The 16,995-nt window shown below is 42.3% G+C and overlaps 1 protein-coding gene across 3 annotated transcripts in view; it reads left to right on the top strand.

Moving 5' to 3' along the window:
* Positions 1-16,995, top strand: part of nlgn2a (neuroligin 2a) — a 243,817-nt gene that overhangs the window by 81,250 nt on the left and 145,572 nt on the right. For all 3 annotated transcript variants that reach the window (XM_076881939.1, XM_076881938.1, XM_076881937.1), the window contains one exon: positions 8,598-9,467. In XM_076881939.1, coding sequence (XP_076738054.1) covers positions 8,960-9,467 — 508 coding nt within the window. In that variant the 5' untranslated portion in view covers positions 8,598-8,959. The remainder of the gene's footprint in view (positions 1-8,597; positions 9,468-16,995) is intronic.

The following is a 16,995-nucleotide window of genomic DNA, read 5'->3' as shown; positions in this document are numbered from 1 at the left end:
CAATGGGCCATTGCAACACCTTGATTCTTTTCTTTTTCAGCCGTTGTTTTGTTGCATGATCCAATTTTCGACTCATTGAGTGCAAGGTGCCCAAGTCCTGTGGCCACAAAACAAGCCCAAATTACCATCCTTCCACCAACGTGCTTAAATGTTCATATGACGTGTTTGTTTGCCCTGATATGCTGTGTTTCCGTGTGGCCAAACACAAACATTTATTACGGCCGACGATCTCCACTTTGGGCTCGTTTATCCAAAGCACATTAGTCCAGAAGTCTTCCGGTTTGTTCAGATTCAACTTGTTTAGACTTTTTCTCATCGTACTCTCATGAACTCCAATATTTAAATACTAACTGAGGTCTGTAGAGTCTGAGATGTAGCTCTTGGATTTTTTGCTAACTGTCTGAGGATTGCATAGTCAGATCTGAGATTAAATTGCTGGGATATCCACTACTGGGAAGATTGCAGCATTGTGTTAACAAACTGGCATAAAAGGTGCTCACATTTGCTCATAATCAATTAATAAAGTGCATTGAGTAGCAGCACCTAGCTCTTATTTACCCTCTTCATTCCTATGCAAAGAGTAAGACTGTACTTTTAACAGCATTTGGTAGAGTCCAATGAAAGCTTTATTTTTCAAATACACTTATGTGTAAAGGGTTAAATAGTTTTGCTGCTAATCTTGTGGACCTGTTTTGGTTCAGTTTTTTTTAAGGTTTGTTCTTGTTCATAAGGCTGTTTTATTTAGCTAAAGTTCTGATATGAATGTTGATGTCTTGTTAAATATCCCAATTGTTTGATCTTCGGGCTGAAGGAAGAACAACACTCGGTGTACAAATGCTTAATCAACAATCTCTTTATTCCATACAAATCTCCTTATTCCATACAACACTTTGAGCATAAACGTCCAGATGGGAGATGTGGACAGGAGGGTGTCTACCAGATCACGAAGTGTCTGACCGTTTCTCACATTCTTATAGCTTCGGCCTCCCTCCACACTAAGAATCCACATTCTTTCTCTCTTACGGCGCCTAAGTGACAGCCTTGATTTCCTGTTTTATTTCCTCTTGATGAGATGGAGCAGAAAACCTCTACGGTATGTTCTGTTCTCTTTGTAATCAGAAAAGGAAGGCCATGATTCTAAACAAACAGCATTTCTTATAACTCAGCAGTATAATGCATCATAAAACAGTGTAATGATTAATCCAAGGCATAATGTGGCCTATAGCCATATAATGATTCAACAGTTCTTTGATTAGAAGTATAAGGTGGCTTAAGATAGTATAATAATCTCACAAAAGTAATTTAGGAACTTTGATATATTTGAATGAAAATTAAAAGTTTTACATTTTTGTTGGCAAGTTTAGTTATCTAAAAGCATCGTTTTGGTATTGGTATTTATGAATTGCGCCGATGGTGCTTGATGCTTTTATTTGATCGTGGTTCCTCTGGCAATCTTTGGATTGCCCTTCTGTTTGTCTCTACCATATTTTGGATTAAACCTAGATAGTCTCTTGTCCTTGTTTGGCTGGTTACTTGAACAATTTTAGATCTCATCAGACATCCATCGATTTGCTTCCGCTTATCCTTTTCTTGGTCGCGGGGGGCACTGGAGACTATCCCAGCTGTCTTAGGGTGAGAGGATACACCCTGGACAGGTCGCCAGTCTGTCACAGGACTAATACATAGTAGGAGCCAATCGCACTCACATTCACTCCCACATTCACACCTATCAGCAATTTAGTGTTTCCAATTAACGTATCCTGACTAACTGCATGTCTTGGGACTGTGGGAGGAAGCCAGAGTACCCGGAGAGAACCCACTTAAACTCCACACAGAAAGGTCCTGGCCTGATGGTGGAATTGAACTGATGGTGAAAGTGAAGCAACAGTGCTAACCACCATGCCACACACCCTCATCAGACATTTGTTCTCAAATGATCAAAAGCTATATAATGATTAAATAATTCATGAGGAACAACGTATACACAGATCGAGTACACACAAACATTTCCTTTTTGATGTGTAGATGAGTCAGTTACATCCATGACTAATCTTAATCAATTCTTCACCCTGCTTTAGAAACTGTAAAGGAGAACAATTTATTCCTGTTAAGCGTGGTGTAATTTCAATCACACTTACTGATCGCGCTTCAGTCTCCACGAGCAGAGACATGACCTACACGTGGAAGATTAACAGCAGGTTAATTGGGGGAAGTCTCTGTCATAAAAGTGGTGCTGAACACTCCTCCCTGTAATTAAAGATAACAAAAGTAGACTTGCTGTTGAAAACATAAGCACTTAAGTAATTCTTCCCTGAATGTGTGCAGCGAAGCAACTCCCCCACCCCTCATGGCACCAACATCAAAGTGTGGTGTCAGTTTTGAAGCAGAGATAGGCAAAATAAAACACAGTTTGTGGAATGCGATCCCCGCTGAGACTTATAGTAATTAGTCAGAGAGAAAATTGTTCAAACATGTTGGAGAGAACAAAACAATAAAAAGAACACTTGCAAAATCGGATAAAATCTAATTGTCTGTGCAGAGTCTTTATTAGTTTTGTCAATGACAGATTTTCAGATCATGGCTTTTAGTCTTGTATTGGAACTATTTCTACACTAAATCCAAGACTTCACTTGCTTCAAAACACCACCTCACAGTCATTAGTCATGGAAGGAAGGTGGGGTGGTGGCTCACAGAACTTTCTGTTACTGAAAAGAAAGATCACTTCTTTCACATGGAGAGGCTTTATTTGTTTTACTCTTTCTTCTGTCCTCATCGGGGGGATATTTTTCTTAAAGCGGTGATGCATTTGTTGCTAGCTACCTCACAGATGATTGACTTTTTCCAACCATTGCAAAATACACCTACCCTTGTATAAATACCTGGTGGAAATTAAGTTCTCTCTCAGGACAAAGGCAAAGTTAATTGAGCGTTCTGTTGAATGGTGTTGAACAGCGTTCCTGCTGCAACCTCAATAGACGATTGATGGCACTCACACAGTATCATCGAGAATCATCATCTGACCTCACAGTTCTTGTCGTCTTCGTGGCGCTTTCACGTCACTTATGCCTTCATTTCTTCCGATCCATAGCTTTCCTGTTTTTGCACCTTTTTGCCATCTATTCCTTGTCCTGCCTTCGGTTCCACATCAGGTCTTGTCTGGTGATGGTGTTGCCTGGTTTCCTCAGTGTATGGGCTATCCACCTCCATCTTTTTCTTCCTATCTCTTTCTTTACAGATCTTTTATTCGCTTTTTCCCACAGGTCATGCATCTTGATCTTGGTCTTGTTTAATCAGAATGTTGCTGTAATGAGCCATGCACCATGAACCTTCCAACTTAGTAGTGCCTTTCTCTACTTTTAGATAATATTAGCACAACTACTTCCATGCGAGAGGCATCATCTTCTTCATGTCTCATTACTTATCAGTCTATTCCAGGGGTGGGGAACTCCAGGCCTTGAGAGCCGGTGTCCTGCAGGTTTTAGATCTCACCCTGGGTCAGCACACCTGAATCAAATGATCAGTTCATTACCAGGCCTCTGGAGAACTTCCAGACATCTTGAGGAGGTAATTTAGCCATTTAAATAAGCTGCGTTGGATCAAGGACACATCTAAAACCTGCAGGACACCGGCTCTCGAGGCCTGGAGTTGCCCACCCCTGTTCTGCTCTGTCCTGATTGAATGCACCTAGTCTCGCTGGTCCCTATTAATGCAAGGCTGTAATTTTCCATTGCTTTAGCAATTTAGTAAGCCCTTCCAGTTTGATACATGGTTTGGACTTTCCATGTATTTTAATCCTGGTTGGAGGAAGGATTTTTGGTCCTGTAGTTTCCAAAAACTCCTGACTTTTACTGAATGGCGTGCTTTGGGCCTTGGGTTGAAGGTCGTTTTTCCAAATTCAAGCTTCCTTGATGTTCTCTTGTCAATATTTTTGGGTTTTGTGGGATAGGGTTGCCAGCCAACCCTCCTCCTTTCTCATCCAGGCGTGGGAACCACCATGGGGGAGTTGAAAGTGAGGAAGCAGTGAGGAAAAAATCTACAAGGAAAAATTTTTTCTCAATCTGTGTCAGTTGTTTCAGCTCAACTGAACATCGTATTATTGCATTATTGTATAGGGTTGTTACCTTACAATACAAATAGACTTGAATTGAATTGAAAAAAGTTGGTGTTCTGTTAAAAAAACAAACAAACAAACAAAAACTAATCCAAACATAAAAATAAAGATTTTCTAGGTGTCCCACTTGTGGAATACCTCCAATCTGCTAACTGTAAAACAGAATAACATAGAATTGAATTATAAAGATAGTTCCTATGGATGGGACTGCTGTCAACGATCAGCTGTCTAGGTATGGACCAATAACCAATCCAAATATCAGATGCTCTGTTATACGGGATATTTCACATTTCTTTAATCTTTAGTGAACATACATTCTTGACTTGTCAGTTTGTTCCTGTGATTTGTCGTCTTATAAACACATTTAAATAGTTTTCTTACATCTGCATCGTTCATTGCTTTCTAAGTGTGCCAGTTGAGACGTTAGCTGTTGTTTTTTTCCTTTTCCTTTTAAGTTCTTTTAGCTTAGATGTTGGATAATATCTATCTGATATTCTCCTCGGCAGCTGCTCCTGTCAGATCAGTCACTCCGCTTTCTTCTCCACCTTGCTTAGAAGCATTTAGTCGTCCATTATATGCATATATGCTCACCGTTCACTGCTCAGTTTTCTCTTCTTTGAGGCATTCATTTCTTTTGTAGCCGAAGTGATATCGACTGCACGGAGTAATGGTGATATTTGTTATTGTTATAGCTGTTGGCCTAATGACAACTACATCTATTTGAACCTCGTACCAGGCAGGCATCATTTCACATCAACAGATTAAGCAGCAAAATGATATCACTTACAGACGTATAGGTCAAATGAAAGTGTTTGAGTGGCCGGATCTTTCCAATAGCTGTGATCCTGATTTGCTCAAGCCTGCTCAGTTGATGAATGTGTGGCACAGTGGTGTAAAGGTCGCAGTGAGGCTGGAAGGTTGTAATCACAGACTGTGTGGCAAAGATGGACACTATGCTGCCGTTTGCTGGTGTCAGGAGTCCATATTTTGAAGACTTGTCGTTAGGGTTAGGATTACCTGTCACCATCTTCATTTTCAAGAACCAGAAGGAACCACATTTGGATGATAGGGTGTCTTATTGAGTGTTAGTGTGTGCAGCACAGTTATTTATGGCCATATTTTGTCATATAATTTCACCATCAACACCACAAACACGTTTTTCCTAACAGGTTGTAAACATGCTTTTTAATAGGCCATTTGTACATGTGAGTACAGTATATGGGGAGTGACTCACTTTTGGTGCCAGCCTCAAATGGCCACTCCAGGAAGTGCAGCTTCCACACTGGCGTCATGCTTTCAGCCCTGGAAAACATGCTCTGGAGCTTGATGCCAGACATTTCTCTTCCTGTATTACTGCTCAACAAAAGGCCCACATGTGCATCCAGTAGAAAAATCCTTAACTGTGGAAAACGCTGGGATGCAATTGATTTGCATGTTTTTTTGTGCTGCTCATCTTCGATGATTCAGAATGACACAGACCTGTAACAAAGTATCTTGCGGTAAAGACTGGTTTCGAATTGAAAATCTTTTTTTTCTTTTTTTGAATTGCAGCATCATTTGCCTTTCTCATTTAAATTAGAAATAAGTAGGAGATGAAAAAGAAGTGCAGGGGAAGATGAGTTTCCCACTGACAGTCTGCCACGGAGTGGCCTGTGCAGTCTCCCTCAGTCTCACTGCCTCCTGGGAGTTGAGGAAAACATTCGGCTGATGACATGAATCTTGGATGAGTGTGCATCTGTGTGTGAGTGTGAGATAGTGTTGCATGCATACAGAGAAGTACAGTATTCTGGGAGAACCTGTTCATTTAAATCTGTGAGTATGATAGCGTGCGTGCGCCAGTGGCGCCAAAATTCCAGACACACATTCCCATGAATATCTTGTGTGTGGCTCTGTTGACATGCTGAACCGTCCTCTCCCCAGACCACCCCCATTCTCTCTTTCTCTGCTTCATCAATCACTTAAGCTTTCCCACTGCTCATGGCAGAGCTGGACCAATTAAACCCTCTAATTGAGCCAATTAGCAATTAAACACTCAGATGCACCACAAAATTCTGGCGGTCCCCGCAGGCATACTCGTGTCTGCCAGGAGCTTGGCCAGGAATTCTGACATACATGTGTCACGAGGTGCAAGTTTTGGGCAAAAAGGAGTCCAGTTGTCCCCCTTCCTGGGCTCATCACGTCCCTGAGAATCTCTCCTCCTTGTGTCACTTTGACTCGAGGCCTCTTGAAGGGCCTCTGCTGACCACAGAGAAGCTTTTCATTAACAGGACCTGTTTCCTCTCCATCTTTATTCTCACCTTTCATCTCCAGTTTGGCTCTCTCGTCATCCCTGCTCCTTTTTCTTTTTTTCCCTTCCCCTCCGACACTCGTCTCTTCGCCCGTCTCTTTTATGTACGTTGGAGGATGAAAGTTTAACAGCAGTGTAGATGGTTATTTTTGATTGTTGGGTGTGTGGGTGAAGGGCTCGTCCCAGACTCTCCGTGGTTTAATTAGAGCGCGCGTCGTGCTGCCCGCTTCTCAGCGAGCAGATACACACCCCGACGCACACACGGGGGGGCGTGGGCAGAACAACAAAGTCCACTCGGAGACGAACAAAGGCAGGCGGCAATATATTTAGTGTGCACGCGCGGGAACAAACAAAAACAAGGAGAGATTAGAGGCGCTACAGGCCCGCTCGCAATTACTGCTCTCTCTTTTTTAACTTTTTTTTTCACCATGCATTTCCCCAAAAGCCCGAATATATCCTCTCCAAGAGCTTGTTGTACATAAGAAACTATTAATACATGAATGAGCCTCCTTATTTGTGTTATCTGCTCATCAGCCTATAGACTCTAATTATCTGCCGTCTTGCCTCAAGCCTCTTAAATCCCATACTTTTACATTTTAAATGGCTTTATTGGCAGTGTGAGAGAAAGGGGGAGTGGGGGGGGGGAGAAAACAAAAACAGAGGTGGGTACAGGCGATGCAATAATATCCTTAATGATGCCTTTAAAGGGGACAATTACGGTAGGGCGATAAAGCAAAGGGGAGAGTGTGGAAAAAAAATGCGATAAGAGTGAAAAAGAGTGCGCTAACACTGAGGAGATATCTCACTGTACTCCCAGCGTTACTTACTGCCGGGCCTTGTGTGTCCCGCACCGTTACATAACACCACGCAACAACGCAACGGCAGCCTAATCTCCTCCTCGCCTCATGCATTTCCTGACTCTGGATCTGTTAGATGAGGATTTGCACATTTCCGCTGTAGATTACATGAATGGCTGTGCACAATGTGGGCTTTCATTCATGTGTGGCTCAGTTAATGCTACGAGTGTGTCTCTGTGTTCTGCGTATAGCCAGAGAGCGCCCCAGCTGGGCTGTTCTAAGCTGCTTACAGGCGCACATTATTGACATTTGACCTTACTGGGCAGTGAAAGGCTCGCCCTAATCTCCAGCTTCTACTCGTCCACCAACGCTGTCTACTGTACTGTCTGTAGTGTTGCCTCCACGAGAACCTCTGAAGCCTCGAGGAATTTAATAGAAATATTGAGGCATCGCTGGCAGCGTTGTTCGGTGGAAACTCGGCAGAGATGCGTGCGTGCTAGCTGCCAGGTTGAGCTCGGGCCGCCAGGAGGGATCGTGCCCTCATGCAAGTCGCACTGGGACAGCAGGATTTTCATACATAATGAATAGAGAGACATGGGGTGGCTGTAGCTCAGGTTGCAGAGCAGGTCAGCCACTAATCAGAAGGTCGGTGGTTCGATCCCAGGCTGCATCCTGGCTGCATGCCAAATATCCTTGGGCAAGATACTAACCCTGTGTTTGCCTACTGGTGGTGGTCAGAGGGCCCGGTGGCGCCTGTGTCCGGCAGCCTCGCCTCTGTCAGTGCGCCCCAGGGCAGCTGTGGCTACAATGTATCACCAGTGTGTGAATGTGTGTGTGAATGGGTGGATGACTGAATGTAGTGTAAAGCGCTTTGGGGTCCTATGGACTAGAAAAGCGCTATACAAATGCAGGCCATATTTACCATGTAGAAATGTGCACGCAGCAAGGAGCATATATGGGATTATGTTGCAAACGCCAGAGGAAGTAAAAACATGATGTCAGAAATTGCATTTGTGTCATTGTGTTTGTTTTTGTTCTTCCGTCCATGTTGGAGAGAAACATTTTCAGCCTTGTGATGTAACGACGTGAAGTGAAACACGTTGATCGTCACATGAAATGCTCCCAAAATGAACCCTTGTTAGTTTGATCTCCACAACACTGGCTCTGGATTTAGAAAATCTTTCATTTCAGGAAAAAAAAAAGAAAAAAGGTCCCTTGGCAACAGCTGAAGGTGAAAAAATGTTGAACTGACAACATTTAATGGAATATATTTCTGTTTCAGATAAGCTTAATCTCTTTTATCTTTTCTTCCTCCCTCCCCCCGCCCCCGCTCTCTCTCTCTTTATCACCGTCCCTTAAATCTCTTCCCTCCTCCCCCCTGCTTCTCTGTCTCATTCTGCAGAATTCATCATCAATCCAATTATCTGGATAATTGAGGACGAATAGGTATGGAACGCAACAGAGCCATGGCTTGGGAAGTGTTTCGGATCACCGTTGCTCAGAATCACCACTGACCTGGCACCCACTCCAAGGTCCAAACCCCTTTATCCGGCACCCAGAGCCCAAAGGACCCTTCTCTCCCAAGCAGCTGCCTTGTCCTCCACTTCACCTTCATTCAGCGCCCTTAGTCTTGGTCGAGTTTCTAAAAAAGCTCCTTTTTAGTCATTAAGGGTTTTTTACCTTCCAGATTGTTGGATATAATCCACTTTTGCTCATAAAGAGAGACGTTTTCCCAAACTGACTAAAAGCAGGTGGCTGAACGGTATGAACTCAGTCATGAAGCCCCTTCCATTCTTTATAAATAGACAGAGTCGGCGGAGTTTGTCGTCAAGGACAAGCCACCTCAGCCTTATGACAGACTGGTGCCTCATGAGCGTCCTAGGCCTCATTCTGCTCTTCAGTCTAGCCTCGAGCCAGAAGATGGATCCTTCTAAACACCCTATCGTGACCACTAACTATGGGAAGCTCAGAGGCATCAAGAAGGACTTGAACAATGAGATTCTTGGCCCTGTGGAGCAGTACCTGGGTGTGCCCTACGCCACAGCGCCTATCGGCGATCGCCGTTTTCAGCCACCTGAGGCCCCGGGATCCTGGCAGGAGATCCGCAACGCCACCCTCTTTGCCCCTGTGTGCCCTCAAAATGTTCACGGTGTACTGCCGGAGATAATGCTACCCGTGTGGTTCACAGACAACCTGGACGTGGCGGCCGGTTACATCCAGAACCAGAGCGAGGACTGCCTCTACCTCAATGTCTACGTGCCCACGGAGGATGGTGAGTGGGGACAGGGTGAAATGAAGGGTTGGTGGATGTGGGACTTTGATAGGTAACATTTAGCACAGGGAATAGGTGGACTTTTCACTAAGCTCCAAACCCTTTAGTTACTATTACCGTACCGTTCTTGTTGAGCTTTCCATGCTCACACAGCAGGCACACAGTTACTGCTGTACATGTGTTTTTTAAGTCTGCAACATCAGGTTCTTGGTAGAAAAAGCCGACTCATCTTTTTGTCTGGCTGCCAAATAGAAGATTATATGTGAAGTTTGTTGTTTGATTGAGGATAACTTACAGATTGTTTTAGTGTTTGCAACCAACACCTTTTAGCTTGTAGCTTTAGTAAAGTCAGTAAAGCTCCAGGCACAAACAGCCGCTCCATGTAGAAGACAGTCTTTTCCATTGTTAAATATATTTTTATATTTATATGTTTTCTTAAATATATTTTAGAAACTACTTTTTGGTTTTTTTGGTTGTGTGTTTTTTCCATCTGACTGATAGATCCAGGATTGCTTGCTAGGCAACAGTACCCTCACCTATTCAGTCTTTAAGTGATGACGTATGAATCCTGCTTCCGGGCCCAAACTACTCTGCGTTTCATCAGGCTGCTGTGTTTTTAACATGTTTTACCGCTTTATATCTTGTTGTATTTAATCTCAACAAGCCCCTAAAAACACTCACTGTCGGCTTCTCTCGGTTTTTATTACCACTATTAATTTCAAAGTTCAGTTTTTAAAACCTTATGATGTAAGTACAGCTCAGCCCATGCAGCAGTATATTAATGACTAACCTCGTATTGTGGATTATCTCCGTTGTTCTCCTGACTAAAGTTTGGTCCGTTTACAGCATCCTGCCATGCGATTGCATTTGTCCCTGACCATCGGGAACCCTCACGTTAACTTTTATCAAGTGGAAAAAAGTTAGCGTTCATCCTCCAGCTTCACTGTGTTTATATTATGCTAACATAGCTGTGTCGCTAGCAATCACATAGGACATCATTATATAGCAGCTAGCCAAACTTCAGTAACCCTGCAAACGTCACTGTTGTTTAGTTTTCTGTCTTGACTTATGTTGGAAGTGACAGCAGAGCTGTACGTTTTAATTAGTTTCAAAAATCTCTCAGTCAGAACATGCTATATTATGTTTAGGCGGAAACTAGCGAGCTAACTCTCTGCTAACTTCTAACTCTGTTAAATTTAATAAATTCTGTTTTCATGGATGCCTGGATGTCAAACGAAATTGTTACACCTGGTAGAGCAGCAATGCTGATCATTTTATTAAGAATTTAGACAGTTTTTAACTCTCAGTGATGCCGCAGTGTTCATTTGACTTATGGACCTGCAGCGGAGTTTGGGCCCAGACACGGCTAATGACGTCAGACTTAAAGACCAGATAGTTCAAAAGTTCAGCTGCTTGCTGATAATCAGCCCATGCGTCCTCCATTTTACATTAATCTGTCGTCCTGTTGACTTCAGCCTCATGTTCTTGGACTTCAGCCGGCTACAGCAGCCTTGATCTTTGTGATCTTGTGCGAGCTGGAGAGCCACTCAGACCAGAACCTCAAGTAGGCAGAGAACTGGTTCATGAGCTGCTGCACTGAGACGGTGGAGTTGACATTTGACCTCAGGACGAGAGACTAAGCAGAGGACTGGCTGAGCATTGCTTGAGAGTCACAAAGAAGGCCCAATTATAGGTGAAGAGGAGCACCTTCATCTGCCAATAATCTGTGCCCCCCCACACCACCATAGATATACAGTTAAAGCAAAAAATATCTCTTCCAGTATTGTTAGCTTGCCCTGGTGTTAAGTTCAGACTCGTGTTTCAGTCTAACCTAACTTCTGACTTGCTTTGAATACACATTTGAAGAAGCAAATGATGATGAAGTGATGATTTATCTGTTTAGAGGAGGGGCTTAGTGAACAGTCACTCTTTACAGGGATAGTCTGAGTGGTTGTATAAAGGTTATTAGTTAAGCTAATATTTCATACCAACCTTGCACATAATGTAGATGACGACTGTTAGTTTTAGGATTATGCTTGCGTCTGGGTTGGACTTATATAAAAGAAACAATATAAAACTCCACGGAGAATCAAAAATCATTTCAACTACCACTTTGCTGTTTTTATGGTACCTCCAATTCTGTGTGTTATAAAACAAAAAGGCCAGGACTGGAGCAGCTTTATGAGAAAAGGGATTAGGTGACTTTTGACTTTGACTTTCTTCTCTCAACTCAGATCAAACTGTGGACATTTTTGTCAGTCTAGGGACTATTTGGTGTACGAGCAATAAGGGGGAAAGATTTCCATCTCATCGGCAGGTGTGACATGAAAAGTGGAGACTCCCGTCACCTCCCTTCCTCTCCTTGCCGAGGATATTGTGCTTCACATTTTTGTCTTTCATTTCTATATCTCGAGTAAAAGCTGCACAGCTTCCCAACACCTTTTTATAGAGACAAAGTGGTAAGCATTTTGGGTTTTGCTTGGAAAAGAAAATAAGACCTGAAAGCTAACTGGACGCTTTCCAAAGAGGAATGAAGTGTTGCTAAAGATCTGTATTGAGGCTAAAAAAAGAATACTCCATGATGTAGCTTGACAGTGTCTGTGTGTGTCTTTCTCACCAACACTTTTAAGTCTCCCTCTTTGCCCGTCCATCAGAACTTCTTTCAATTTCTTTTTTTTTACCCACCTCGCAGTTCAAAAACATTCCTTCCGCCTCTCCACTGCAGCACCGCAGCCTCAGCCCTCGACACCCCATCATTGCCACTTACGGCTCCGCGGGCAAATTTAGAGCATTATACATCAGGTTTCACTTTTTTTTTCCCTGAGATGTGCGATGTGGAAATGGAAATGTCATAACTCTGAAACATATAAACACTCGCTCACATTCTCCCGTGCAGCGCGCCTTCTGCAAATGTCACACAGGTGCTGAACATCTCCCCACAGTGACCTTCATTCATCAATGTGAAAAATCAGCAGAGCGCCCGGCGGCGTCGGTGTACCACACGGTCACTGTTTGTAAGGTGCGTCCAGGTTAGAAAGACATTATCCCAGCAAATACCCACCTGGTGCACGTGCCATAATTTATCCCAAGTGTGGAAAAAAAGAACTGCAGATCCATATGAGCTCGCTTCACCCCCTCCCCCGCCCGTCCTCCATCATCACTGCTGTTATATTTACTGTGGTCGAGTCAGGCATGACATTGCTAGCCTCAGCAATCTCTAGCAGCCCCGGGGTTGCCGTTGTCTTTGCTCCTCTGCCTTTTCTCCCTCTTTGGTTTCCAAATCATTTGTTACACATGCAATGGAGGAGATGGAAGGAAACGAGGAAAGGAGGATAAAAAACAAGGAGAGGGAGACTAGGGCTAGAGATTTTTTTAGCTTATATGCATTTTCTCTTGCCACACCACGTCTGTCACTGTCTTTCTTCTTACTTTTAAAACATGAATTCTCCGTCTCCTGAGAGTTTTGTACTTGTATCCTTTCACAGGGCAACCCTTAAGACAGAATCCTTAAAAAAACTCTGGTTTTAAGTGGATTAAGTTGGCAGAATTACGTCTTAATGCTGCCGTCGGTGCAAGTAGGAGAAAGTGGGACACTGACATGAATGTGTGTTTGTTCATAGATAAACAAATATGCTAACATTTGGTGCGTACTCGTGGCTCTTTAATTAATATTTAAGTGCTTAGTAAGTTGCAAAGCTAGCCATGTGTTGTCATTTCTTTCATTCATCCCATGGCACTCCTGAATAAACATGCTGCTGAATGTGTCAGTCTTTTAGAAAAAAACAAAATCAAGAAATGAAACAAATTGAAAGAAAGAATGAAAAATGACACTTTTTAATATTTGATTAAAGACAGCTTCATCTAATTTAGTAATTTCATATCACATTCTTTGACTATATGAATAGTTTTGAGCAGAAAATGCTAATCACTGAATGGGTTTTCATGTTTTCTAAACACATTAAATAACTTATTGTGTATATATTGCTACAGAAAAGACGCATTGCAGCATCTTTTGGATTTAAATATAGAGACTACATTTCTATCCAACACATGGTGGCCTCAGGGAGGCACGGCAACGACCCAAAACATACAGCCAGAACGATAAAGAACAAGAAGGCAAGGCACTCTCTGGAGGTATTTACTGTTAAGGAAATATTGTATTATTTAGTTTGTATATATTTGTTTGGTTTATTTGTTCATTTAAAAGAACATTAAGTTGGCGGTGCAGTAAAGTCAGTCAGATAAGGGAAGTATGACGGATATTTGCTTTGATTACACAGACATTATGTAGGAGTGGGTTAATGGGTAATAGGTATTGATGTGTAAATAGCTTGAGCTTATTATAGAACACTGTACTACAGTATATTTCCAAGTAGGCCATTCGTTCTCATACTTTGTTTAAAGATGTGACACATTTTGGGTTCAGCTTAAAAGAAAGGCAGATGTAAAATGTAAAATTGAGGTCAGAGGTCAAATGTAACCTGCCATTGGATGCAGACTATAATATAAGATTTCCTGATCCTGATAGACCTGTATCAAAGAAAGTATAATTTGAAGCAAAGTTAACAATTCATGAGTTTATTTGCATTTGAAGATGAGGTCAAAGGTCAGATGTGTTTAGAATGTCTTAATGTCACTTCCTGGATACCTGTATGTTGAAAGTACAAACAATGGCAGTAAGAATCTTCATTTCAAACGGCTCTGTATAGCATTATTATCATCTTGACCTTTTAGGCTAACCTGTTGACCTTGAAGGAGAGGTCAGAGGTCAAATGTGACATGATATCTTAAATCTTAAACCACACTTGTAATAGACCTAGTTTCAAAGTTATACGGCTTTCTGTCAATTTTTGTCCAATAAATCATAAAGTTGACCTTGAAGACCTTGAACTGGAAGCCAGGTTTTGATGGATGATTAACATGACCGCACTCTGCACCCCTACCAAGTTTTCTCAGAATTCCTCCAAGTTATCATGTTTACAGGCAGAATGATGGCATGCATGCAGATACTACAAAATAATAACCTCCTTAGTGGAAGTAATTATTTTTAGCAACAAGAAAAACAAAAATGCACGGAGTCCATCAAACCATCATGGAGTCAGTTAGAGAAATTAAATGAAGAACCAGAAGAGAGCCGAATCCTTAAAAACGGGATGAGTTTTCCAAGTTGTTTGGAACAAGCTACCTGCAAAGTACCTTTAAAGAAGAATTCAAAACATTCTCAACTGCTTTAAGTGGTTTTTAAACAAAGAGCCGTCCAACATTCATAAGAATTAAGATCTGCTGTGGTTTCCATTTATTAGTACCTCTGAAGGAATAAAATGACCACTAGGTTATAATAAAGGCTTTGCAGTGCAGAAGTAGTCCAGTGAGGGTTTATGGACCCAGTCTTGGTTTTTGCGTCTGGCAGGTAGTTTCCTCATCAACTGCTGGGAGGCAGGAGCTCCACTGGTACTCCTGCAGATGATATCCCATAAATCATAGCGAGAGGTTTTCATCTCACTCCTGCAGAGTCACGCTGGATCGATGGATGAGGCGAGGGGAGGACCGGCAGCCGATGCCGCCTCAGGCTCACAGACAGATCACATGCTTCTCTCAGCAGTCGGCTGCTGTTAACACAGAGCAAGCCTTCATGGTGAATAAGTTGGAGTAGCTGGACTCAGCAGCCCACAAATGGAAACTCGTTATAAATGTTTACCGGCATACACAATCCATTATGGCTATGCTTTGTGGAGTTAGACACAGGGAGTAAAGAAACCATCGCTTTGAAGTCAGCAGCAGGAAGTTTTTTAAAGAAAGTTTGTCCCATCATTGTACCCACAACACCTACAAAAGCCTAAATTGACAACTGAAGCTGGAGTCACTTGCTGCATTTGTTTCCGTTTCAGCTTTTTAGCACTTTGATCTTTTTGAAGAAAAATGTATATTTTGCCTTGAGCTGCAGCTTGTTTCAGCCCCAGATGTGACTGTTTCAGTAGCATGTAGCTGCTCAGGACCAGGCATCTTAAAACCTTTTAGCATCTCCACTCAGAAAAGGAATGGGTGGTTGTTACATTTACAAAAGTCTAAAAAAATTGTAATTTTAACAAAATAGTTTCATGTTTCTATGGTCAACATATTTAAATCATGTAGGATCTGTATGAAGCAATTCAACAACTTAATTTGTTCTTGTTGAGATGACATGATACGATCTAGTAAGAGTGGTTAGTTGTCTGGGCTCAGGAAATTCCCAAGATCACACGAGATTTGAAACTGCAGGAAAATCACTGGAGTTATAAGAGACACACACCACACGTGTGCTGTTGCTGTTTATTGTGGTTTAACCTGTCGAGGACAAAATGTAAAGAAAATTCAAGCTGTGTAATCATAGCTGTCCTACTTTTGTTAAGTAAGTGGATTGACAGCTTGGAGGCGTGGTGGTTAGCACTACTGCCTCACAGCAAGAAGGGTTCAAATCCATAATCTGACTAGTTGGCAGTGGGTTCTCCCAGGGTGTTATGGTTTCCTCCCACAGTTAAAAGTCATGCACTTATTGGGGTTAGGTTAACTGGTGATTATAAATTACCCATGAGTTGGTTGTCTCTGCGTGTTAGCCCTGGAGACCTGTCCAGGGAGTACCCTGTCTCTTACCCTATCACATCTGGGATAGGCCCCAGCCCCCGTGCCACCCTGGTAAAGATAAAAGGATGGGTGGACTGGAGGTTTTGTAAATCCATTAAGATTTTAGGTTTCTTTGACTTTGTTGAGAAAATTGTGAAGGATTAAAATATTTCATGAGCTCTGCTTACTTTATCTAAACATGTTTCAGTCACCTTATCAACACAAAATGCACAGGCTTATTGAATGTGAATGTGTGAATGTTGAGTTAACTCAGTTGTTTAAGTTGCTGCCAAAGCAAAAACTACTGAATTAAGTAAATCCAACATGTTCTTTTTTCCAGTGTCCACATCAGTGGCATCTGATCTAAGGTTAGCAGTAGGGCTTGTGTTAGGATGCAATGAATATGTGAGACTTTGTCTTCTAGTTTCTGAAAGTTGGCCATTTAACAAATAGTTAAAAACAAAACACACCCTAGACGAGCTTCTGGTGGAGGTTTATGATCTAGGACAGTGATGCCAAACTTTTTTATGTTGGTGTGAAATTATGAATTAAAAATGAATCGCCATGGGGGAGGTGTTCATTAGAAGGAAACAGTTGTAAAACTGAGAAGTCCAAAATGTACGCCTTCTTCAATCCTGGCCCGTGGGATTTATGTTTGACACCCTTGGGGTATTTTTTCTAGCACAGTTTTTGCCCTGAAATAACAAATGCAACACCTCACATGTGCTCACACTATTACATATTACCCCCATCTACGTGACAGTTCCTCACCAGCTTAGAGGTGTTGCTTTCAGCTCACCTTTATTCAGAGAGGCTGCAGTATGAATTGGCACTCCTCACAAGCTCGGTCAGTTTCACAAAAACTGCAATCAAGAATGTGAGCGCTGAAAGGGAGCACTGTGGAAACAGTTAAAGACTCAAATGAATT

Source organism: Maylandia zebra, linkage group LG3, assembly GCF_041146795.1.
Source record: "Maylandia zebra isolate NMK-2024a linkage group LG3, Mzebra_GT3a, whole genome shotgun sequence".
Taxonomy (NCBI): domain Eukaryota; kingdom Metazoa; phylum Chordata; class Actinopteri; order Cichliformes; family Cichlidae; genus Maylandia; species Maylandia zebra.
Note: the sequence above shows the minus strand (reverse complement) of the source record. Positions and strands in the feature narration are given on the sequence as shown.